The sequence below is a fragment of the Meriones unguiculatus genome, chromosome 18, assembly GCF_030254825.1.
Source record: "Meriones unguiculatus strain TT.TT164.6M chromosome 18, Bangor_MerUng_6.1, whole genome shotgun sequence".
Lineage (NCBI taxonomy): Eukaryota > Metazoa > Chordata > Mammalia > Rodentia > Muridae > Meriones > Meriones unguiculatus.
In genome coordinates, this window is record NC_083365.1 from 37,231,840 (window position 1) to 37,258,463 (window position 26,624).

The window sequence follows — 26,624 nt, forward strand, 5'->3', positions numbered from 1 at the left end:
ATACTTGGGAGGCTGAGTCAGGAAGTGAACCCAGACTATGGAGGGAAATGCTGTCTCAAACAAACAAGCCAAACCAAACCAAAAAACAACATAACAAAAGCAACAAAAGATTCCTTGTTGTGGAGAGAGCTCAGCTATCGGCCATATGCACAAGGCTGTGGGTTCAATCCTGAGCATCAAGGGAGAAAAAAAGACTTCCCGGTTTAAATCACAGTAGAATCAGAAGCCTCTTAGAGGTCGCCTAGTTTCCCTCTTTTATGTTACAGGGGAGGGTCTGAAACCTCAGGAAGCAAAGTACTTTAAGATGGACAAGTACAGTGGCCGGTGAGACAAAGCCCGGACCTTCCAGCCCAGGAGCGGTGTGTTCACTCACTATTTTTTCTCAGGTTAGCTTTATCTTTGAGCTCACTAAGGTAGATAAAATCACTACAGAATTGACTTCACAGTGGAGACCAGTTTGTGTTAATCTGTTCTGTTCGTTGCTTTTCAAGCAGGCCTGGCTATGGCTCTGCCCGTGTGTTGTGGCTGAAAGCCCAGGACCTGTGGCATTCTCTGACTTTTGGATCCACAGAATGAAGTCATTCTGTTGCTTTCCTCTTTCTTTGACTCATTGTTCAGCGTTATTAAGGTGCTCTCGAGTTTCAATTAAAGTTATTAAATAATCTTTACCATTATTATTAAATTTCATCCCCTCCGAACAGTTCTTTTGGAATTAAATGACTTCTTTTTGTAAGTGTGGAACTTTTTCTTGGGGAATTCAATCCTAAATAGACTGTGTGATCTAACAATGGCAGCGATGATAGATGTCTATGTGAAAAGGATCCAGGTAAGTTCCCAGAATGCTGAAGAAGGACACATTCATTGCTGCCATGCGAACAATTTAGCTAATAGATTCGTCTTATTGAAGTGAATCCCTTTTATGGTGAGGGTTAAATTAGTCAGTGTTTCAATCTGTTTATCTTTTTAAGAGAGAAAGTCTATTGTAAAGAGAGAATTATTATAAAAGTGATGATTTTTCTACATTATAGCAATATATGTTTGTCATTAATTATTTTTTCTTGTGAGAAGGGCCAGGATCTCAGGCTCAATTATACACAGTTAAAAACCAAGCCAGTGTGCCACAAAAAACATTCAGTTGCTCCTGGTATTTGTGAGAAATCAACAAAACATGCTAGCTACCATTTCACTGGTGAATGGTTCTAACCATTATTTACTGTGAAAATAATAGTTAACAATTACTTCACGGTGGAAGGTAGAATTGTCGGTTATTTCTCCCGGGGGTAATAGTTTGTTTTCAGCTTGAAGAAGCTGTGCATATATAAAGCTACGGGTGTAAGAGTGGAAAACCAAAAGCTGATAAAACCCTGACCTCAAGAAAGCCGTTAGAGGAGAGAATGTAAGTTACATCAAAGAGTATAAGTTTTACTTGGTCAGTAGGGGCTGTTCTTCTGCGGCCAGTCCCTCCTCATTTTTTCTCCTAACCTTCTCTGCTCTAGTGATAAGAAGTGTGAAGTGCTTTCTCAATGGTGCCTTCCCACCCAACATCATCATTACTATAGATGAATACAACCCTTCCCTGCTTTATGTGCCTTCTTGGGATTAAAACTCAGGTTTTACTCACTGAACCATTTTCCTGGCCCAGTCATATTTCAGAAAAAGCTACCTTATCAATAAGAGCTTACTCAAGAAGATCAATGCACAAACACTGAAGATACTTAACCTATGTATCTGACACCCATGACCACCAAAGCAGCATCATCATTTCAGTGCCCTAAACGTATCCATCATCTCCAAAACTGTCTTGCCACTCACCTTTGCCCCATCTTTTATGGTGAGAGAATGTCAGTCTCCTTTCTGTTGCTATGACAAAGCACCATGACCAAGGTGCCTTGTAAAGCCTTATAGCGGGAAGGCTTTCCACGGCTTAGGTTCCAGATGGATCGAGTCTGTTGGGGCAGGAAGTGAGGCAGCAAGCAGCAGGCGTGGCAGCAGGATGCTGAGAGTTCACATCTTGAACCACAGCAGGAAGCAGAGAGTGCAAACTGGCTCGAGGATTTAAACTCTCAAAGCCCACCCCTAGTGACACACTTCCTCCAGCAAGGCACCACTGCTTAAGCCTCCCCAGAAAGCGATATGAGTCAATGGACATATGTACATAACCACGCATGTATGTGTTTACATGCACACACAGCATCATAGATTTGTCTTAGTGGTGTGAAAGCATGACTTTAAAGACTGGTATTTGGACTTGTAGGTAGAGACCTTGTGCTAAGCAATGTGTTTTTTTTTTTTAAAAAGCAACGTTTTAAAGGTGGGATCTTTTCAAATTCTTTAAGGAATGTTCACTGTGGTGAGACGAAGGTTCAGTTGCTCTCTAGTGAGGCAGGGCCTTGGGCTAAAGCCTTGGCTGTACCCCTGAAGCTGAAGGACTTTATATTAATTGTTTCTCTCTGTCTCTTTCTCGTGTGTGTGTATGTGTGTGTGTGTGTGTGTGTGTGTGTGTGTTTGTGTGTCATACAGGTCAGAGATTGCTGACTGGTGTCTTCTGTGATCATTCTCCACTTTATATATTGAAACAGCGTCTCTAACTTAACCCAGTGCTCATCAAATCAGCTAGCCTAGCTAGGCAGTTTGCTCGAGGAGGACCCCAGTTTCTGCCTCCTGATCACTAGGATTACAAATGGACCACCACAGCCACCTGGCACTCCCATGGGTGCTGACGATTCTAATGCCTGCATAGCGATTACTTTCTGCATTGCACCCTAGCCCCTAGATTTTTAATTTTTCTGTACCTGCAGATGAAAAAATGAAAATCTAAATTAGCATCTTCCTGGTAGGTAGAATTTCTGGGAAGTCTCGTGTGTTCACATCTGTGAGCCTTTGAGAGATGCTGAGCTGCAGGAAACAGAAAGTCTGCCAAGAGGTAGATGCTCTGCAGGTTTGAGGATGAGTACAGAAAGGATGTGTTCACAGCAGGGCAGATGCTGGGAACTGCATTTGACTGGGAACTCCCGTCACTTGAGGACATGGCAGTTAGGCAGACATCCTCTTCCAGACCCTACCAGATGGTGTACAGGCTGGCCTAGCCTTTACAGGCGAAGAACGGTATCTGTGCTGGTGAAGCTGAGTCATAAAAGGAATCCCAGTTTCTTCTCTGTGGCTTCCCCTATTCCCCATTGTAGCCAGACACCTTGAGACTCAGCTTCTAGTCAAAGATTAGCCTGGAGGAGTCTGAAGGAAAAGGAAAATCCGTGGCTGTTGTGGGTTGGGGTGTCTTCTCACGGTGACTGATGGTTTTTGTTATTGCTTGGTAAAGCTGAATCACTAGGAGACAGAAGTGAGCTTAGAAACTAACAGGTTTCCTTAGGGCATTTCTACACATACTCTGTTTGGGTTGATCCTGTCCCATCCACATCCCTCTCCTTCCCCCATGGTTATATATTGAGTTTGGGGGCTTTTAGTTGGGGATTTAGCTCAGTGGTAGAGCACTTGCCTGACAAGCACAGGCCTTAGGTTTAATCCTCAGCTCTGGGGTGGGAACAAAAACCAAGGTAACCGGCACACACAAAGGTGATGGCGCACACCTTTAATCCCAGCACCCGGGAGGCAGAGGCAGGCAGATCTCTGAGTTCAAGGCCAACCTGATCAACAGATTGAGTTCCAGAACAGCCAGGGCTACACGGGAAACCCTGACTCAGAAAATAAAAGCAAACACACAAAACAAAAAGGGGGTGGGGGTTGGGTAGCTTTATTCACCTAAAATAACATGTCCTTTTCCTTTATTTTAATCATATTGGGAATCAGCTCAGTCATGATTCAATGCTAATAAAGCTGGGCTATAGTTTCTTTAAAAAAAAAAAAGAATCTGAAATAACACATCTTGAAATACTGCTATCATCTTAATAGAGTCAGACTTCTGGAGCAGAATGTATGCTTGGTCAGTCATTGACTAAACTGGTGGTGAATGCCAGCAGTTTCAGCATTCAGAAGGCTATAGGTTACTCAGAAGGACTGAGAGTTCAAAGCCAGCCTTGGGTACATAGTGAGACCTTGTGTCAACAAAACAAAACAAACCCCAACAAACAAAGAAACAAAGAATGACGTTTGCTATTAATATTAGTACACCTTTGCTTCTTGGCTCCCAAATAGACATCCGTCAACATCCATGTAACATGTCCAGCTGGAGAGGAAGACGCGCCAGTATTTAGATTGTCATCTTCACTTTACCAAACCCGACAGTGGCGGGCCCATGAGTGTAATGATGCTAGCTCTTCATTCTTGTTGCAGCACTTTCATCCTTGAGCTGATGAGGTATATCACGGGTGTGTGAATAGGCCCGATAGCACACTCTGTGAAATAAGCCAACAGTGGAATCTGTCGGCTGTGGAATGGAAAAGGACATGTTTTTTGAGTCCACAATGCGTTCAATCCATCCATCAGTTTAACTTGCCTTCCTTTGTCCCCTTCCCCACTCCGGTGCCTGGCGTTATTCAAGGGCAATGGCTTTGACTCTGAAATGGTCCAAGCTGGGATTCTCTCGAGGTGTCCTTCAGAGAATTGCTTCCATGGGATAGTTGTAGGGCTCACCAAATAAAAAGAAGAAAGAGCAGGGTCCCACAGTCTCCCCTGTGGGCCTTTCTGGGCTAAACAGCACTCTTGTTTACCACAGACTTCTCTGAGCCTTTGTGTGCAAGTGTGCTCTGTGGATCTCCCCTTGGAGATTTCCTAAATTGCTTCAGATAGAGAAGCCTTTCTTTCCCTCCAATGTACTCATTGTCAGCTGTAGAGAATGCCAAGTTGTCCACAGACCTCAAATCTAGGAGGCTTTATTTTCTTTTCAGCACAACAAAATACCACTGAGACACAAAATGAGTGGGAAGTTCTTACCTGCCCTGTCCCAGGGTAAGTGGCTCAGGGCTGGGGTTCTACAGGGACAGCCTCTGGGAGCATCAGGGGTCAGAGTGGGTTTTAGAATTACATCGTTTGGTCCTTCAGTACACTGAAGAGCTCTGCGTTCTCTCTGTGTGTGTCTCTGAACACGTGTGTGCATATACTTGTGTATGGACCTGTGCTGGTTACCATAAACTTTATAAACATTTTGTTATTTGAGAAGTTGCATATCATTAGCTGAATTTATTGTTTTTTGATACACATAATGCTCATCCAATTGCAGGAACATGCATAGATTTCTGTTTACAGCCACCATCTACCGTACCTCCATCTCTGCCTGTTTGCTTGGGAAACTTTGCTAAGTACGTTGCTTCCACAACCAGGTGCCTGCTTGTACAACTAAGAGGACCTTAGGTGGAAAGACCTAATGCAGACACATATGGAGTCTCTCTAACCTTAAGGATGCTGCGTAGGATTGAGGTTGGAGCTCAGAGCGCCCTGGGTTCAATCCCCAGTATCACATAACATGAGGTGTGGTAGTATAGGCCTTGGGAGCACTTGGGAGGTGGAGGCATGAGGGTCAGGAACGCAAGGCCTCTGCTCCACAGGGAATTTAAGGCCAGCCTGGGATAGCTTGCCTTGAAAAAAGGAAAAGAAGAGAATGCTAAGTGAGTGAGTTTCTCAGGTTCTCACTGGAAGAGTGCAGGCAGGATCAGGTGAGAAATGGGAGAGATTCCAGAGTGAATAGGAAAAGCCGGGGACAGAAGTGAATGTAAGAACTTAGCATCACTGTTCTGGGAAGGATACGTCCCCCAAACCTCTAAATTAGACTTTGTTCTAACAATATTGATTCATGGTAATAATATTCACCATATACCAGGCTATGGTAATGGATTAATGCCTTTAAGCCTTGTGAGACAAATATTATCAGCTACACCTTAAAAAGGCATAGACACCAAAGTGTCAGTTTATATGGCTGGAAGGAGGCAGTTGGACTGGGAACTCCAGACCCCACACCCTGAGCTGTGACGCTTGGCTACTTTCATGTGAGGACCTTAGCTTGACTAATCTTCATGATGGAGATCTTCGTGTCAGAGAACACACTTGATATATAGTAATAAATGACTAAAATGATTGAACAGGCACATCTGTAATTCCAGCACTCAGGAGGCTGCAGCAGGGGACCATGAGTTTAACCAGCCTGGGCTCCATAGTGAAAGCCGTCTCAAAAGAACAATGCCGTGGTTTGAATGTGAAACGTCTCCCATAGGCGTGTGCGTCTGAACACTTGGTCTCCAGCTGGGGTGCTGTTTGGTAAGATTGTGGAGTCTCACTGGAAAAAGTGGATCCAGAGGTCATCCTAGGTACCCACTGATAGAGTGTGATGTTGAAACCTCAGGAAAAGAGGCTTATTTGTAGCACTGAGAACTGATAAACAACTTGCATTACAACTTTTGGGATGGTTAACCAAACTGTAATTCTGTGGCTCTCAATAGGGAACACTGCTTTCGGTGTGTTAAAACTTAAAAAACAAAACAAAACAAACAAACAAAAAAACAGTGTGGAGTTGGCTGTAGTCTGGAGAGTGAGTCACAGCCTTTCCAAGAGTGAAGTCAGGAAGTAGGATCCCTCTGTCCGAATCTCAAGAGGGAGGAGTGGGACCCTTGTCCTTCTACCTGCCTATCTTCTGGGTCTTCAACCGTGGTCGTCGATTTAGTTATCTTTCTCGTCTCTGTGCAGCTCGAGGAGAGGAGTAGTCGCGTGTGCAGCGGTGGCTTGGGGTGTGGGTGGCCATGGTATAACACATACGGTACCAGAGGCAGGGAGAACAGCTTGGAACAGGAGACAGGTACGTAACACAATCGAGGCCCACTCCCAGTGACCTCATTCCGCTAGCCAGGTCTCATCCTACAAAGTCCACAACCTCCCAAAACAGAGCCACTAGCTGGGACCAAGTGTTCAAACACATGAGCCCTGCTGAGGCATTACAACCATATAAGCCCAGGGAAAGGGGACATCATATTGCTCTTAAAATGGGGGCATCTATGGGAAAGGGCCAGCTTTATTTTAAAAGCTGTTTCACAAATGATTTAAAAGCCATAAAGTTTTTAAAACAGAAAATAGCTGCGGAAGAACTCTGAAAGTTTAAACGCTTCTGTTGAGTCAGTAAACAGGGCCTTCTCTTTTGCTGGCCTCCCTTCAAGCAATGGCAGTCTGATTCTATTAACTGGTGCATTTTGTCTTTAAAAGCCCCAGGGGGAATCATCTTGGGCAGGAGGATTCCCGGCGCCAAACTTCAGAACTTAGGCTCCTCACAAGGATTTGCAAAGCACAGGAGTGGGTGTCTGTGTGGGCTGGACTCTCTGGCACGGTGGTGGCTTTTAATCCATCTCTTCTGGCCTTCTGGGACTGGAGCTCTCAGCAATTTAGAGCTGGGCTGGGTAACACTTGCTGAAGCAGCAAACTTGGAAAAGAAGGGGGCAGCTGCTCTGTGGGCTCCATGTGGAGGGTAGAGCACTCCCCAAACCCAAACCCAAACCTGGAGTTTACTCTTTGTCATGTGGTGACCGAGAGCCTGGGAGCTGGGGTCAGAGGGTGTGAGTTTCTCGGATGACAGTGTGGCTCTGTGACCACAGCCAGTCCAGCACTTGGACTCTCTGAGTCTTGGCTTTCCTGTCCTGTAAGGTGGGAGTGATCTTGCTTGTCATCTACCTCACAGGCAAGGTGCTGGTTTGTTTTGTCAGCTTGACACAAACCTAGACATAGCTGGAAAGAGGGATCTCAACTGAGTAAATGGCCCCATTCAGTTGGCTTGTGGGCAAGTGTATGGGTATTGTTTCGATGAATGATGGATGTGGGAGCAACCAGCTCATCGAGGGCAGTGCCATTCCTGGGCAAGGAGTCCTGGGCTTCCTAAGGAAGCTGAGGGAGCCATGAGGAACAAGCCAGTAAGCAGTATTCCTCTGTGGCCCCTGCTTCAGTTCTTGACTTCAGGTTTCCTTCTCTTTTTACTTTTCCTTCTTTTTTAAATTTGAAATTAGATTTTTTTTTATACAACATATTCTGATTTGTGGTTTCCCCTCCCCCAACTCTTCCCAGATTCTCCCTCTACCCCACCCACCCAAATCCATAGCCTTTTTTGCTCTATCTCATTAGAAAAGAAACTGGCATCTAAAATAAAATAATAATAAAATAATAAAAGATAAAATAAAAGCAAATAAACCAGAATAAGGCAAAACAAAAAGAAGACAGAAAGAAAACAAAACAAAACCAAAAAAGCACCCTCGCGCGCACACACACACACACACTCACCATAAAAAGTGGTAAAAAGAACATTTCTTCTGTTTGTAGGTTTTTCTAAGAAACGACTTTAATTGATACAGCTGCACTTGCTTAATTAGCAAAGACATCATGCTAAAAACTATAATGATTTTTCAGTGACGTGAGCAGTTCCTATTTTTTTGTTCCTCGATCCTGTCAAGAAGCTCATAAAATCTGTAGAGGCTCAGTTCCTGGAAAGGAGGGACACAACCGAGTATGTATCGGGCCAGTGGTTACTGCTGCTCAGCAGCCCGCCCCTCACTCTGCATTGATGATGCCCACTGCAACATGGCCGTGATTTGGGAATTTAGTTAGTGCACAGTGGAGACAGCTTCATGATGTGCAGACACTGGGCGGAAAGACTTGCACAGCTCGAGAGACTAAAATTGCCCGGGGGGTGGAATGATCTAGAGGCTTCCTCTATCACATGTGTGTGCTGTCTGGCTGAGGTGCCAGAGGACTTGATTTAGTCTGGAATACGGTCTCCCCGTGGCATGGGCTGTTCAGAGTGGCTCCCAGGTTCCAGGACAGACAGAGAGACTGCCCAGGGACCCAGATGTCACTGTGTGGCCTTTTATGAGGCCTTTTATGCCTTTCCAAAGCCATGTGACGTTACTTTGCCACATTCCAGTTGCCAGATCAAGCTCAAGTCCACTCTAATTCAAGGGAGTGGAAGGAACCTTCCACTCAGAGCCATAAAAGAAAAATTGCAGCCACACGCATAAACACAAATGTGTTTAGGGAAATATTGGAATCCCAAACCCTAACGATTGAGAGGGGCCACAAGATTCTCTGTTTCCATCTTTCCCTCCTGGGCCGACTGTCTCTGCAGCTTTCCTGCCCTCTTCTGCCTGGACCTCTGCAGGTGTTTCCTAGCTAGTCTGCGGCCATCTGCTCTTGCCAGTTTGTTCCTCAATCCAGAGACAGAATGATTCTTCCAAAGCATGACTTTGCTCCCAAATGTTCCCTATTCCCAACCCTTTCTATCAAACTGAAACCCTTGAAGCTCTGGGATCTGGCTAACGCCCATTTCTGAGGTTTTAGCTCATGCTATGTCCACCCTCACTCTTCCTGATAGAACTATTGGCTACGTTCTTGTATGACTTTTTATTTTAATTTTGCTTTATGTGTATTGGTGTTTCGCCTGGGTGTATGTCTGCGCGTTATGTGTGTGTTCTGCCAGAAGAGGCTGTCAGGACCCGCAGGACTGGCGTTAGAGGTAGTTGTGAGCCACAGTGGGGGTGCTAGGAATTGAAGCTGGGTCCTCAGACAGAACAGCCAGTGCTCTTAACCAGTGAGCCACCTGTCCAGCCCTAATTCCTTGTGTTCTTAATTCTGTTTCCTGACACAGGTCTTTGTCACATACATGTTCCTCAACATGGACTATTTTACATTCCCTTGTTCTTTGGCTCTTGATACTCTTTCGGTGGTATTCTTCTTCACTTCCTCGTTCAAACCCATACCCTCCCACTGCATTCCTTTAAGGACTGTGCGTCTTTAATCTATAGTAGCTTCATGTTTACATTGGTGAGAATGTTAGCTTTACATCCGTCTCTCTTACAGATCAGTAAATCCCATGATGCCGGAGATCATACATGCTTTTTTTCCCCCTCTAAGACATTGTTTACTCCAGAGTGTGCCATATAGCAGACACTTGAGGGGACAGAGAGGAGGAGGGGAGGATGAGATGAATCAGTCTGAAAGATGCAATCTGAAAGATGTTCGGGTGCGTGTAGTAGTGATGAGCTCGGTAAGTTACACCAGCGCTGCTTCCCATGCTTTTATTAATTAGAGAAATATCTCTTTTGTTATTAAGCCGTAATCTCTCTCCCCCTGGTCCTGGTTCTGCTGTTAAATAACACATCCAAAAAGTTTTTCCATGGCTGGTCAGATGGCTTATGGGTAAAAGCACTTACCACCAAGCCTGGTGACCTGAGTTTGGTCCCCAGATTCCACATGATGGAAGAGAGAACCGACTCCTGCAAGGTGTCCTCTGACCTCCACGGGTGAGCTGTGCTGTGGGCGTAGACACACAAATAAATGCATGTTTAAGAGGAGCTTCTCCACGTGCGTTAGGCGGACTCTGATCCCCATGCATGAGTCTTTTGAAAGGTTTGTAACAGCCCCCTCAGCAGAGAAAGATAAAAATAAGTTCCTAAGGTCGATGGCAGGTACAAAAACTTAGCCAGCGTGCCTCTTGAAGGCTCTCGTCCTGCCAATTTTGTATTTTACTCAGGATTCTATCTTCATCCTCAGAGATCAGTACTTTGTGTGAAGCTTCTCGTCAACACTGACACTTCAGGGTGCTATGCTTGGACACTCGTGAAGCTCAGAGATCGTGAAGGCCTGGGATCTCAGTGCAGGCTGACGGGGAGCCTTCTTTACAAGGCGCTTTCCTCTTTACAGGGTAAGATCTCTGCCAGAAGCATCTTGCTAGAATGTATCCTCCGCTTAAATGGGACTTTAGGGGACTGAAGAGATGGCTCAGCAGTGAAGAACCCTTGCTGCTCTTGCGGAGGACCCGATTTGGGTTCCCAGCACCCACGCGGCTGCTCCTAGTAACCTGTAATTCTAGTTCCATGGGGCTTGATGCCCTCTTCTGGCTTCCTCAGGTACTGCATGCACATGGTGCAACATAACAGGCATCCAGGCAAAACACTGGTACATATAAAAGAAATAATATTTTTCAATTTAATTGATATATGAAAATGTAAAAGTTGTACACGTTAGCCAGATGCCACAACACATTCTGATGCATAGGTACACTGAATAATTTTAAAAGCAGGTCGGACACATCTCCTAAGTTTTTGTCATTTCTTTGTGGTGAAGCACGCTGAGTCGATTCACCTAGCTTTCGTGAAATGCAACACATTACCCTTAGCTCTGGCCGGTATACATCGCAGCGGAATACCACTCTGCTCCTGTCCTAACCCTAACAGTGCCACTGAGCAACCTCTCCCCATCACTCCCCATCCCTACCCTCCCCGGCCTCTTGAGACCACCATTCCTGTCTGTGCTTGTGGATTTAAGATGCAGGTTCTCAGCTGCTGCTCCAGGGCCGTGCCTGCCCGCTTACCTGACATGAGGCTCGAACACTCTCATTAACCCTTTGAAACTGCAGGTCCCGTATGCTCTCTTCTTCTGTTAGTTGCCTTGATCATGGTGTCTCGATACAACAACAGGAAAGTACCTAAGACAGCCATCTCTCCAGCCCCCATGTCAGATTCTTAATGTGACGCTCAGATGTCATCCTGCTGGACTGGTACAGAGAACAGTGGCCTGGATCCTAACTCAGTTTTAGAATTATAATTGAGTGTTTTTATTTATGAATCACCATACAAAATAACAGGCTCCCCTTTGACACCCTCATACATATTAAGTTTGGTTGATCCTCTACTTCCTGCCCCTCTCTCCCCATCTCCCTGCCATACCCTCCTGCCCCCACCATTCTCCTCCCTGACCTCCATGTCACACATCTTTTAGCCTTCTCACCTCCCTTATCTAAAACTTCTTTTCCCCTCTCGTGGGCCCCTTTCTAGTCTCATTGACCTCCACCCACACTCATCCCACATATCAAAACAAATTAGAAGCTAGGAGCTGGGTATGGACGATGAGATGTGGTGTTTATGTTACCTGGCTACCTGTTGCCAGGGTTACCTCTCTTGACCTAGTATTTTCCAGCTCCACATCTTTTCCTGGACAGTTGATTCTTCTTTACAGTTGAATAGTCATTCTCTGTTGGCAGACATCTAAGCTGGCTCAATTTCCTTGCTACCGTGAACAGAGCAGTAACAGACAAGAGTGGGCAAGTAGTGGGATATTGTGGTCCTTTGGGTATATGCCCAGGGGGGTGGTGTAGGTGGGTCGTATGGTACTTCTGCTTGTTTTTGTTGCTGTTTTTGACAAATGTCCATACTAACTTCCATAGTGGTTTCACCAGTCTACAGTCCCGCCAATAATGAATCAGGGTTTCTGCCTCTCCATATCTTTGCATATCTTTTTTGAATGACTGAGGTTCTGCCTGTGGTAAGACAGTCACTAAGTATTTTTACTTTACACTTGCCTGAAGGTTAGATGTTGGATAAAATAAAAATTACCCAAAAGTTGTTTTTTTTTTATATTTAATTTATTCATTTTATATCCCAGATGTAGCCCCCTTCCCTCCTCTCCTTCCCATCCCACCCTTCTCCCTGTTTCCTGTATATTTACTCCTAGCCTTTGTCTTCATTTACCAATAATTTCAGTTTGTTGGCATGTCTTTGAAACACTGTTCTCCACAGTTCTTCATACAAAGTATCTTCTAAATGTATATCACCTGCTAATCAGTGAACCTGGCTTCTTCCTCATCCTTATGAGTCTCACTGATAGTTCTTTAAGTTATTATATTCTGAAGTCCAAAGTGCTTGAGAGATATCTGACACAAATTTCAAGGGTTGACTACTGAAAAATAAAATTGAATTAAAATAGTCAACATTTGGAGACAGCAGGATGGCTCGCAAGATAAAATGAGATTGCCACCAAACCTGATGACTCAAGTTTAACCCCTAGGACCCATATAGTAGGACAGAAAGAGCTCCCCAAAATTGTCCTCTGACTTCTACATGCCCTCCATGTGAGACACACACTCACACACGCATGCGCTCGCACACACTGTTGGACCCAGGCTGCCAGGCTTGGCGTCATGCACCTTCATGTGCTGAGACATCTCACTGGCCCAGAAAGCCATCTCTAGGATGTCTTCCTGCAGCATTTCCGCGTCTCCGCCGGAAGCCACACTTGCAGCTCTTGTCCATAACTCATTAGTGGGAGCTAGTGGTCACGCGGTGTCCAGCCAATCGTCGTAGTGTTTTAAGAGGTTCATTCAGGAAGCTTTGTGATGTCATATGCTCAGAAGGTAGAGAGACAGCCCTAACGAGTGTCACACTGGAGTGCAGCAGATGGCGCGTCTCAGCACTGTTCACAGATGCCTCCTTCCTCGTGCACTGGGAATTGTGTGGGAGAATAAAGGCTCCCTCGGGAAACCCTGGATTCTGGTCAGAAGGAAAAAAAAAAAAACACTAGAGGCCATCATTCCTCACCTGCCTGTGGTTCTTCATCAGCCTTTGGTTGTGGTCAGTGACCCTCATGCTACCTCCTAGCATTCCCCCCCCCCCATTAGCAGCACGTTTGTGAGAGAGCAACTTGCTAAAAGCAAAAGCTGTTTGGCCTAAGCATCCTTCTTGTTACCAGGCTGTCTTTGAAACTGGAGAACAGGGCTGGAGAGATGGCTCAGAGGTTAAGAGCACTTGTTGCTCTTCCAGGGGACCAATGTTTGATTATTAGCACCCACATGGTGGCTCACAACCACCTGTAACTCCAGTTCTAGGGGATCTGAGGTCTTCTTCTGTGGATACATGGATAGGCATGGATACGTGCAGGCAAAATACCCATACATAGAAACTAAAATAATTCAAAACTTTTGTTAAAAAACAAAACCACAAGAGCATAAAGGATCAAAAGGAAAAGTGTCCGTGTGTTCTTACTCAGAGTGAAAGACACCCCACCTACCCTCACTTTCCCAAGTCTCACAAGAGAAAACTGGAAAAACCGTTTTAGAAGACACTTACAGCTTAGCTTTTGTCACAGAGAAGCTGTCACTTATTTGCTAAGTTTTCACAATGTAAGACTTTCTCCAGTTGTTTACCTTTTTGACTGGCAGAATACAGTGAGGGAGAAAATAGACCTGGAGATGCAGCCACGCCCTGGGAGGGAGGAGCCCTCGTACCTAACCTACCTGCCCTCCAGCTGAGGGAGTGCCCTTTGTGGTCCACAAACAAACAAGCCCAGGCTGTGATCAGAGCTTGTTTGTTTCGTGATTTCTTCATAGACTGCCGGTCCCTCCTTCCATCTCCATGAGTCCATTTGCCCCTCATGGTAGCTGGGTGGAGTAGTTCAGCAGTGCCTGTTGTCTTTAGATGTGCAATAGAGGCCAGAGACTCTGGATGGCTGAGGAGATAGGTCAATCAGACCTTCTGAAGTCCTAATAAATGCTTCTATCAAATGGCTCTAATAACTTAGCTAAGAATGTAGAAAGCTATACAAGAATCATTGCTTTCATTTAAAACTCTTAAAGCCACTGAGCTCATGTCAGAGACAGCCCCTGTTCCCATTACCAAGGAAACCACTTAGGGACTGAACTGCCATGGGCTACATCTGAGCAGGGGTTCTAGATTATATCCATGAATGGTCCTTGGTTGGAGTATCAGTCTTAGAAAAGGCCCCTGGGCCCATATTTTTTGGTTCTGTTGCTCTTGGCTCTCCTTGTGGATCTTCTGTTCCCTCCAGGTCTTTCTATCTCTTCCTTCTTTCATAAGGGGGGCAGCCTCACCAGGTCACAGAGGAAAACAATGCAGCCAGTCCTGATGAGACCTGATAGGCTCAGGTGGAAGGGGAGGAGGACCTCCCCTATCAGTGGACTGGGGGAGGGTCATGGGAGGAGAAAAGTGAAGGGGCTACAGCTGGGATACAAAGAGAATAAATTGTAATAATTAAAAAAAAGATAAAAAAGAAAGAAAAAAACCTCTTAAAGCATTAGGGGCCATGGAGACTGCTCAGTTGGTAAAGCATTTGCCCCTGAAGTACAAGGAACTGAGTTTGATCTCCAGAGACCAGTAAAATGCTGAGCACACTGGCGCATGCTTGTAATCCCAGAATGGGGGAGGTGCAGACAGGAGGATGGGTCCCTAGGGCTTTCTAGCTGGCTAGCCTAGCTTACTTGGCAAGCTCCAGGTCCCAGTGAGAAATCTGTCTCAGAGAACTTTGGACAGCTTCTGAGAAACAAATAGTACCCAAGGGTGATGTCTGGCTTCCACATACATGGATACCCTTACACACATCAGTACAGACACACACACACACACACACACACACACGCTTGGATAGTGAGAAGAGAGAAGAGACCAGAAGGTCCTGGAAGGGGGCATCATAGATCAGGATGGGTGCCATCCCAGATTTCCATCTTCTCAGCTTTCCTTTCCTGCTGTGGGTGGATTCCTCCTCACCCTCCTGCCTGCGTGTCACATATTGTGCGGACAGTTCTGGCCTCATCAGGTGCTTCTAGTGACACCAGGCCTTTTGAGAAGTGTCTCCTGTTCCTTGACACAGCATGAACAAAGAACCAGGGATCCTTTTAAATCCACGAGAAACAAAACATTTCATTGAAGCCATTTTTCCTGGAGATATTTTCTTGAAGATACTTTTCCTGAGATGTATTGGGGACCTGAAGAACACATTCATGGAGAATGGGCCTTCTTTAGTACTGTGCTTCCTGGCTTCTTGGGTCATGTCTATTTTGTTGTCATTTGCTATCCACATCTTTCTGATTTTTGTAGGCTTAAAGCCTAGGAAGTAATAGAAAAAATTTACATGCATGAGTGTCTTCCATAATGTTGCTTAAAAATTTCTTCATCATGTGGCAGGATGATTTTCCTTTTTGGTCCAATCTATTTGGTGTTCTGTAGGTTTCTTGTATGTTTATAGGCATCTCTTTCTTTAGGTTAGGAAAATTTTCTTCTATGACTTTGTTGAGCTGGGAATATTCTTCTTTTTCTATTCCTATTATTCTTACATTTGGTCTTTTCATAGTGTCCCACATTTCCTGGATGTTTTGTGTTAGAAACTTTTTAGATTTAGCATTTTCTTTGACTGACATACCAATGTCTGTTATTGTATCTTCTACACCTGAGATTTCTCTTCCATCTCTTGTATTCTGTTAGTGATGCTTGTATCTGTAGTTACTATTCTCTTTCCTAGGTTTTCCATCTCCAGGATTGCCTCAGTTTGTGTTTTCCTTATTGCTTCTATTACGATACTCTATAATGCTGTCAGACAGGAGACTAGAATAACTGTCCTCTGAGACGTTCTGTTCTGCCTAGCAGTGGATAGAAACAGATGCAGAGACTCACAGCCAAACATTAGGCAGAACTCGGGGAGTCTTGTGGAAGAGTTGGGAGAAGGACAGAGGGACCCAGAGAGGACAAGAACTTCACAAGAAGACCAACAGAGTCAACTATCTTGGGCTTATGGGGACTGAACCACCAACCAAAGAACATGCATGGATTGGACCCAGACACCCCCCCCCCCAAAGATACACATTTGTATCTTGGTCTATATCTGGGCAGCTTTGTCTACATGTGGGTCCCTAGTAAGTGGAGCAAGGGCTGTCTCTAACATAGACCCTGTTGCCTGCTTTTGGACCACTTTCTCCTAGCTGGGCTGCCTTGTCAGTCCTCAGTAGAAGAGGATGTGCTTAGTCCTGATGTAACTTGATGTGCCCGGGGTGGGTTGGTAGGGGGAGGGAGGGTACCCTTTTCTAAGGAGAAGGGGAGGGAGGAAATGGGGGAGGGGTGGGAAGATGGGATCAGGAGGACTAGGGAGGGGCCGTGATAAGGATGTAAAGTGAATAAACAAATAAATTTTCAAAAAAAAAAATCCCTTCATCAGCCAGGCATGGTGGTACATGCCTTTACTCCCAGCTCTGGGAGGCAGAAGAAGGTGAGTGTGTGGGAGTTACGCAGTGAGACCCTGTCTCAAAGAAAATTCCTTCATCAAAGACTGATTTTCATAGCACTGTCCTGTGGGTATCCTGCGACACACATATACTTGTACTTAAGTAGTTCCTTGTTTGAACTGAAGGTTCTTTGATTAAGTGGAAGGACTCTGTGGCCAGGCAAGGCCAGTCTTCTCTCTAGCACCTGCCCACTCGTAGCCACATCCTGATCCCATGTCTCACGTGGGTGCTTCCTTCCACAGGGACAGACAATCTACAGATCCATGTCACTCCGACCTCAGAGTCCTTCCCCCTCGGGAAGTTGTTACCAATTTCACCAACATGGCCTTTCTTGGAAGTCAAGTCTTCCTCAGCAGCAGACAGAATCAAGAATGTGCTGGGACAGCCTCCTGACAACACAAGCTGGCTGCAGCTATCCCAGACTCCTCTGCCCAAGGCCCACCGCAGGACCAGGGCTCGTGTGGACTTCTCTTCATCCCCTTACCAAGGAAGTGGACATAGCGCCTCCCTGGATCTTGCCAAGGACTCCACTGAGACTCTGGTTCAAACAAGGCCTGAAGGGGGAAGAGAAGCAGCAGACATGTCAGGTTTGCCTCATACCAGCATGCTTCCCCCATTGCCTACAACCCCATCAGCCACCTTGAGTGCTACTATCTCCCCATCACAGCCTCTGGTAGGGACTCCTTCCCTTTCAAAGCATCCCCTGAGGTCAGACAGCCTTCTACTTCTCCCTCCATCGTCATCATCTTCATTGGCCCCTGAGTCACCTCATTCCATCACCCCTCCTCAGCCCATGAAGCATCCCACCAAAGTGCCTTTGTTTCCCCAAATCACACCAGCTGATTCCTCTTCAGGTCAGAGCCCAGTTAATGTCCTAAACCCATTTTCTCACAAAGCAAACCTCGTTCCATCCAGAAATGCCCAGATTTTCATAAGTACCCCTCTTCTAGACTTTTCTACATCCTCAACAAAGCAGTACTCTGAGCTGTCCCCATCAGGGAGTCCCCACTCAGCAGGTTCCCCAACTCCTGGGGTTCTGAGCTCCATGGCAGAACTGGACCTCCTGTCTCTCCCTTCCCTAGCCCCTGGAGGCCTTCCAGGTGGAACTTCCTCATGGTCCATGTTGGAAGAGGCATGGAGTCCTGCAGCCAGCCAGCCAGCCCACACAGCAGAGGCTGTCAGAGGGCGCGGTGAGGTACCATTGCCAATTTATCTGCGCACAGCAGCAGCAAGCTATGAGGCCTGGCCTCCACATTTCCAGAGTGCAGAGTCAATGATGACCAGCAGAGAGCTAGCCCCTGTTCCTCCTACGAATAGCTCTGCCAACCGGCCGCATTTGTCAGAAGCACCAGGGAGTTCCAAAAAGCCTACCCTCTCCCCTGAAAACACCCCTTCCTTTTTGGTACCTCCTCCTCTGCCTCTCACTACACCCAGTCAAAGGCAAATGGTCCCTTCTGAGGCAGCTCCTGGACCACTACGGAAGGGGGCAGGTGCCCTTCCCTTTCTGCTTACCTTCCTCCAGCCCAATAAAGACCTCACCCCTCCAGACCATGTGTCAGAGGCAATCACTTCACAGGAAGACGGCCATGATGAGAACCATCCCAATGCAGCCAGGCACCGCCTTTCAAGCAAACTTCCTAATCTTCCTCCTACAAATTGGACATTTCCTCAGCAAAAGGAGGACAGGGAGACAGCCATTTTCAGGAAAAATGAAAAGGCAAACGGGACAGTTCCTCCGAGGGCTCGTTCAACTAATGAGGCCCCCAGTTTTGGCGCAGTGTATGGATTCACCTCTGATTTTAACACAGTTCGCACTTCATCTCCCATCATGACACTGCTAAGAGCAAACCTCTCTCCTCAAGGGTCACCCCCATCATCCATGCTTGCCACGCAAGCCCCTCGGATGGGTCCTCCTTCTCCTGGCTCTTCCAGCACCAAGCCGGAGACTCTCGCAGCTGTCACACGCCTATCGGAGTCGCCAGCCTCAGCTTCCACGCAGGTGACAGCACTTTCCTCCCCCTCCAACATCTCCGATCTCCCAACAATGGGAAGCACGAGAGAGCCAGCAGCCACAGATGTTTTCTGGAGCTCTCTTTCAGCAGACACCGCACCCCTCGCCACACAATCGACAATATCTGGCTTGCAGCGGCAGGCAAATCACGCTGTAAACACTCACACAATTAGCACCACAAGTTGGGAACCTCATCCAGCTCCAGCGACTCTTCCTAGCGCTACAACTTCGGCTGCCAACGTGATACAACCTCAGAATTTCAAAGAGATTGCCGGGCAGTTGGTGGCTGCAGACAGCTTTAACTTCCAGGATCTAGTTCTCAGTCAAAATGCCAATCAGCACCCCCAACCATCAGAAGAGGCCATAATTGAAAGCCACACAGACATCCGGCCCACAAGCAAGCGCGCCAGAGACTTTGACACAGCGATGGTTAATTATTACTCATCTACAACTCAACATCCGGTGTCACAGCTGCCCAGCCAGCCAGCCCATCCTTTTTGGCCAACCTGGCCTAGTTTATCGTCTGCAGCTAGCTTGCAGCGAATGCTTTCAGATGGAGCAGACACAGGTTCACAAATTTTCAGTGACATCTATCTATCCCTGGGGGAAAATGGCTCCCCACAATTCCCGAGTGTCCTGGAATATCACTCATCTACAGAGTCACCTTCTATATCAACTGGTGCCTTTTCCAGGACCCCCTCCAAAGTGCCGCGAACTTCTCGGCGCCCTAAGAAATGGACGGGTGCAGCCACTAACACAGGTGGTTTGTTTCCTGGTACCCAGAGAACAGGTATGACCGCTTTTCGGCCAAAGCATCTTCAAGCTCAACACAGATGCCCAGCTTTGCTTTGAAGCAGCCCAGCTTTGCTTTGAAGCAGCCTGCCTCCCCTCGTTCAGCAGTGAGGTACAGCTCCAGACAGGCAAGCCCCTGGCCTTCCCTGCCTACTTGATTTCTTTTTTGAAAGTATTCAAAATTTATGTCCTTGTTACCAACAACCATGGCTTTGCTCTAAGCGGCATTCTCATTATGGCTAATTGACTTAATGAACCTAAGGTTGTTTCGCCTGAGCTCTCCCCACTGCAAGCCTGGAGCGCAGAGACTTCTTACACTAGCAAGCTCATAAGTGACATTCCTTCATCATCAAGACAGTGATGTGTGCATCCCAGGCCACTGACAAACTTTCCCTTTTCTCTCTTTGCAGTGGAAACCTCAGTGTCATCCAAGGGAGAATTGACAGCAACAGCAGCCGCTGCCGCCACCACCATGTTGTTTCTGAGGAAATCAAGTCCAGCGCCTCTGTCTGCAGCCCTCACTGCTAAGGGCACTGGCAGCAGCAGCAGCAGCAGCAGCAGCAGCAGCAGCTTAGCTAAGAGCAATCTGACCACTGCTCTAGCTAAAAATGTCACCAACAAGGCAGCACCAGGCCCAAAGGTGACAGCAGGGACAGTCCACACAGCCTTCTCCTTCACACCAACCTACATGCTTGCCCGGACAGCACACAGCATGAGCACACACACAGCCATGCAGGGGGCCACAGGCTCTTCTTCAGGCCTGTTGTCCACAACGCACCTCCCCAAGAAACCACAAGCCATGCACACTGGCCTCCCTAATCCCACCAGGCCAGACACACCCAGAGCATCCACGCCCCGCCCACTGACAATCACAGCTGCGCTGACATCCATTACAGCATCAGTAAAGGCCACGAGACTGCCATCTTTGCAGACAGGAAACACAGATGCTGCTTTTCCGGCTGTGTCTACTGCAATGGTCACAACTGGCAGAATGGCATCCAACTTGGACTGTCAGCTGTCCCACAGGTTCCTAGTGAAGACAGGTGAGAGGCCACCGTCTTATTGGTCTGAGGACAAAGTAGCAATTCTGATCTCAGAGATGCGTTCGAATGAGTTCTCTTAGACAGGTGCTTGTCAATCAGGAGTGCTCTTTTGCCCCTCCTCCTTCCAAGGGGCATTTGGCCATGTCTGGAGACATTGGTTAACATGCTTTGGGAAGGGGGTGTTATGTGGCACCTGTAGGCACCTGGGATTATGTTTAACATTCCACAATGCTCAGTCTACGCAACAAAGACTCTCTGCAGCTGGAGACAACTCAGTTGGTAAAGTGCTTAACATGAGGACCTGAGTCAACCTCCTAGAACCCATGTTTTTAAAAAGCTGGTTATGATATTTTATAATCCCAGAGCTGGAGGAAAGCAAAAACAGGCAGATCCCTGGGGCTCACTGGCCAGGCTAGCCCACCTGATGAGCTGCAGTGAGAGACCCTGTCTCAAAAACAAGGTAGGTAAGTACCTGAGGAATAGCCTGGAGTTGTCTTCTGGCCTCCACATACAAGGACATACATAGGCACACAACTGAATGCATACACACACCTGCACTCAGGTGGGCATGTGTCCACATGCATGTCTGTACACACACACACACACACACACACACACGACGGGGGAAGAGAGAAAGAGACAGACTGATCAGTCTGTCAGGGCTGAGAAACCTTGACTCTCATCAAGTGTCAGAGAAGGGGAAGTGCCTGGAAAAACCACAGTCACTCCAGCGGGTCAGGGAATGCCGGAACACAGTGTGTCTGTGAAGTACATCAGGGATGTCTCACATGAATAAACCATGTGACTCATTTAACACAAGATCTTGGGAAAGTTCCATACCATTCAGAAAGGTTTTCCTAACCGGCAGATACCAACCGGACAGTGAAACCGCCCGGGAGGGAGCTGGGATTTCTTCTGATGTCAAGTAAATTTCTTAGGGCAGGTAATCCTGGAGCTGTGAGCAAAGTGGGTCACTCCCTTTCTCTGCACCACTCCCTGGCTGTGGCAAGCAAGTCTAGAATGCTTAGAATGCTGCTAATAGTGCAGTCGTGTTTTCTATAAAAAGCATTAGACAAATTATTTGAAAGAGCATGCCAGTGTTGAATGCTCAGGTCCCGCCTTCCTCCTCACTCCACAAAGAATGAGAGGAAATTATATCTTGAGACGTATCTTATTCTAAAATGGGAAATTGTGAAATTAGGCGTAGCAGAAAATACAGTATCTCTTTCTGTTTCTCGAAATTATGCCATCTGGGTTTTTACCCTCCTCTCCCCTCTCCATACCGTCTCCCAGCCAGCCTCCATGCAGAGACACCCACTCAGCTCCTCTCTTCTTCAGTCCCCTGGCTCTAGCCTCAACTAACCAGCCACCGGTGCTCTCTGCTCTCACTCCTGAATATCCCTTCTCTCTGTCCTGCCCCCTCACTGCCACTTCCCCAGTGCACTTCCTTAGGGCCTCCTGTCCTGTCACTTACCTGAATTTCTGCAAACCTATACACATTTCTTTCTATCCTCAGACCTCTGTCTTCTTCGGTCTATTTACCAGCCTGTAGTCAAAGGAATCTTCTAGAATGCATTACTTTGCTTCCATATCCATTTTTTCCATCTCCCTTAGAACCAAGCTAAACATGTATACCGACAAGATTTGCCTCTCCCCCTCCCGTGCCTTTTCAACTCGGCACCCCTTCCTGGTTCTGGTTCCATTCCCATGAAAACCTTCCCTGGTCCCAGCCTTTTCCAGAAGCCCTGGCAGAACTCCGATGTCCTTCTAATAGTGACTGTTAAATTCTGGTTCAGATACCATTTGCATCCCCACCCGTGAGGTGGACTTGCCCCTTTTGGATTCAGGGTTGATTTGAGCTGTAGAAGCTCAAGGCCTGTCTCTCTAAGGACATTGTAAGTAGATGCTGTTACAGAAATACGATTGTGTGTTGACCCACCGGGACTCAGAAACAGAGGCTGGTCCTGGAGATCAGAGGCAGCACGGATGAGGAATGAAGGGCCACCAGCACACCAGCTCTTCGGCATTAAGATCCCACAAATGGCTTGGGCCCTCATCAGGACCAGCGGTCACTTCCACAGCCTGTCCCCTGACTCAATAAGCCTTTGCTTATTCAGCTGTGCTCTGGATTTGATGGGCGTAGAGGCTGGGGAGAGGCTGCTTGTTCGTTATGCGGCTCATCCTTGATTCTGATTACTGTGCTTCTGTTTCACCTCGCAGTTTTCTTCCTAACCCAGAGGAGAGTGCAGAGCAGCGAGTCCTTGAAGCTTGGCGTGACTAAAGGGCTCACGCAGGCATTGCGGAAAGCCTTCCACCAGAATGATGTCTCCGCTCACGTAAGCGCCCTGCTTTCTGAGCTGGCCAGCTCAGCTCACCCTCCCCACCCCCGACTCTTGGGTCCAGAGTAGGGCTACATGTTGTCTCCTGCATAGGTGCCACACCCACACCTGGAGGAAGTGGACTCTTCCATCATTTTGGCAGATAACTAACATCTTGTAGCTGGAGAAAAGGGTCATCTCAAGATGAAAACTTGAGACTAACTACCTTGTGTTCCTTGTAACAATTGTCCCACTGTTACATCATTTGAGGAATATTTAGTATCCTCTAGAAGCCATTCGTTGTTATTTTGTTTTTGTTTTCTCTTTTGCACAATTATAAAATAGCGATTTATATCTGGACATGTAACCGGCAGAACAAAGCCAGGTAGATAGTGCATGTTTATAACTCCAGAACACCAGTGGATGAAACAGGAGGATTGACCCAAGTTTGTGGCTAACTTGGGCTACATTTTAAGACTCCCAACCCCAAACCACCACTACCACTAACAACAACAAAAGCCCAAATTACTCAGATCTGTACGAGGAGTTCCACGTTGTTTGATGTGCCACCATCAGACAGGGAAGTAAACATTATTTTCCCTCCAAGGACTTTAATGCCAAGTACTGCTTAATAACTGCTGGCTGGTTTCAATGGCACAACCAAGTAATGGAGGCATTGTTTTACAGCCTTTTGGGCTGATCCCAAGTGTTAGAGCCGTAAATGCGACTGGCAGCCAGCGGGCTCCCTTTTGTGCCACTGAAACACATCATCTGGCTTCCTCTTTTGATGGTCCGGGTGACAGCTGCATTCAGTCCCCTGGTCCCACCCCACTCATCACAGAGAGGAGCGGGGATAAGGTTTTGGAACATTCTCTCTTCGTCTTTGTCAGTCTCTCTTGTACAATTCTAAAAAGAAAGAAATTGAGAGGAAGAGGCGAGGAAAAGCACTCTACACTGAGTGGTCCCTGCGCTGGAAACATCAGAAATTTTAAACCCAAAGTTGAACGTGTGACTGTTCCCCTTCGTTTGCATGGGATGGACTCCACTGAACCACAGTCATTTCCCGATGACCTCTGTAGCCTTGGCCTCTGCGGCACAGCGTTGCGATCACCGCAACCGTTTCTATTCTTCTAAAAGGAAGTTGCTGCACTTTGAAAACTTACCACGTTTCTTTTGATGTTTTTGTATTTGCAGAATACGATTAATACAGTACAATTGATCAGTCAATCAGGAGCATTTGCCATGAGTAAAAGGTGGTGGCAAAAATGAGAAGAGTGGACACAGTAGCCTAGTCAGTTCCGGTTAGGTGAGGCCTTGCTTGAGCAAGGCTGGGGGCCATTGTTTCACTTGTTTATTTTTAAAGACATACAAGGGTTGGAATATGTTAAAAGCAAATGGCCCCCGAGCCAAGGCTTGCCCAAGTAATTAGAAGGGCTGGAACGCTCCCAGCTTGCTCATCACTGGGTAAGTTGCTCTTTGGGGCCATGTTCATGTGCCATCTTGAAGCTCCCTGGTTAGCCATGTTTAGAAAATAACCAATGGAGAACATACTTTGGAAGGACCAAACCGAACCCGTCACGTGGCATAGTCAGTTTTCTTGGCTTCTTTGTGACCTGGGGCCTTGTGCACGTTAGGGAAATGGTTTTCCGCTAGCCTGTCTCCTCAGCCCTGCATGACAAAATGCAGGTGTAGGGATCAGGAAAAGCACGCAAAGGTTAAAACAGCCTCGCACAGAAATCCAGCCTTGCAGCACGAGGCTCACGGGGGGTGGGTGATGGTGCTGGTCGTATCGTCTTCTGTGTATCAGCGGACAGCACATGTAAAGCACGGTTTAGACAGTAGATTGTGAATGTCTGTGTTTGACTTTCATGGCTGGGGATCCTCACAGTAGAGCCTTTGCCTATTGTGCAAAAAGCCCTAGGTTCCACCTCCAGCTACACACACACACTCACATACACTTACACACATACACACACACACACTCACACACACATACACGCACTACATACAAACATTCACCCATAGAAACATATACACATGCGTGCACAAAGAAACACCCACACATAATTACAACACATACCCACTCATGTATAGGTAGAAGTGATGAGATTACGAGGCAGTATCTACCCTGCATACATATATTTGTATGAATGTGTATATATATATGTGTGTGTGTGTTTCTTTACATGTATATAAATGCATGTCCACAAAATGTGTATTCCCAGGTATAAATGATTGGAAGAAGATACACTGAGTAGGTAGTGGTGATAATACCTGAGGCCACTGTCTTTCTTCTCTTCATTTTCCAAAACTGTAATTCTATGATAAACATCACACTTAATACACGAAAAACAAAATCCGCATTTAAAACCGTAAACACACGACAACAGCAAAGCAAAGTCCATCAAGAATAAGTTCCAGGCTTCAGAGTCTTTTCACCTGGACAGGAGAGAGCTCAGACCATCAGTGTCCCATAAGACTCAGCTGGGAGAGAAGCCTTCTGATTCATCCCGCCTTGGCCTTGAACCAGTGTCTAAGCCAAGAATGGAGCCAAGTCTGAAGGCCTCCTCTCTGCTTCAAAGCCTCCACTTTAGTTACGTTGGCCCCTCCCCAGAAGGCGCCCTACCTCGTTTGTCATCTCTGCCTTTTACCTCCTAGGAGTGGTGAGGTGTAACTTTTTTTCTAACCAGCATTCTGTCCCTCACACGTCCCTTTTGCCTGCTGTCTCCTCTCTGGCTTTTCGGTGAGATTGCTCACTGGATCATACCCAAAACACTAAGTACCAGCTGTGGTTCTGAGGACCCAAAGAAGAACTTAAAAGTACTGTGGAAATAAACGGGTTCTGGGGGGGGTCCGTTTGTTTTGTAGGTGGACATTCTGGAATATTCTCATAACGTCACCGTTGGCTATTATGCCACCAAAGGGAGGCTGGTGTATCTGCCCGCCGTGGTGATGGACGTGCTGGGTGTTTACGGCGTCAGCAACGTCACTGCCGATCTGAAGCAGCACACTCCCAACTTACAGTCGGTGGCAGTGCTCGCCTCTCCGTGGAAGCCCCAGCCTGCCGGTGCCTTCCAGCTGAAGACAGGCAAGTCACCTGAAGGAAAAGGACCTCCAGGTCCATGCAGGCAGCTCGCTGTTTAAAAGTCCCACTTCTGGCTGCTTGTCAGCTTTGGAAGTCCCTATACCTTCAAACTTCCCTGCTCATCAAATAGCCAAATCCCCCGCCTACACTTTGGCTGTACTCCTAACTTTCTTAGAGACGCTCCACCAGAGAGGCTTTTCTTCCCAATCTATATGCTTAGTGCATTGCAGCACAAAATACTGTTTCCCCCTTTCGTATCAATGGCGACTGCTATGAGCACCCGTGACACCCGTAGTCTGGAGGGAACGGGTTTTGGTTGTTAATGACATGGTGTGGCAATGAAGGCTTTGGCATCTTTCTCTCGGTTTCCCTTGTGATTGCTGTTGTGCAAAGTTTGCACACCACAAGAGTGGAGAAACCACTGCATTGGAAACCATCAGCTTAGTGATGAAGGACAGTCGATGGTCCCCATCCGTGGAAGTAGATGGAATTTGTCATCTCTGAGCAGATGTCTGCATTGTCTCATGGGATAAAAATCACGATGTTCTTTGTGTTGGAGAGAACCTTGATTCAATCATGTTTTTAATTATTCTCTGCTATAAATCATCTTAAGAGG

The 26,624-nt window shown here is 46.8% G+C and overlaps 1 protein-coding gene across 5 annotated transcripts in view; it reads left to right on the top strand.

The window, feature by feature from the left end:
• The window catches only part of Kiaa1549l (KIAA1549 like), a 246,570-nt gene that overhangs the window by 119,763 nt on the left and 100,183 nt on the right, over positions 1–26,624 (top strand). For 3 of the 5 annotated variants that reach the window (XM_060372077.1, XM_060372076.1, XM_060372075.1), the window contains exons 2-5: positions 17,002–19,560; positions 19,973–20,605; positions 22,826–22,941; positions 25,792–26,011. In XM_060372077.1, coding sequence (XP_060228060.1) covers positions 17,002–19,560; positions 19,973–20,605; positions 22,826–22,941; positions 25,792–26,011 — 3,528 coding nt within the window. The remainder of the gene's footprint in view (positions 1–17,001; positions 19,561–19,972; positions 20,606–22,825; positions 22,942–25,791; positions 26,012–26,624) is intronic. The other 2 variants (XM_060372079.1, XM_060372078.1) reach the window with 1 other exon arrangement.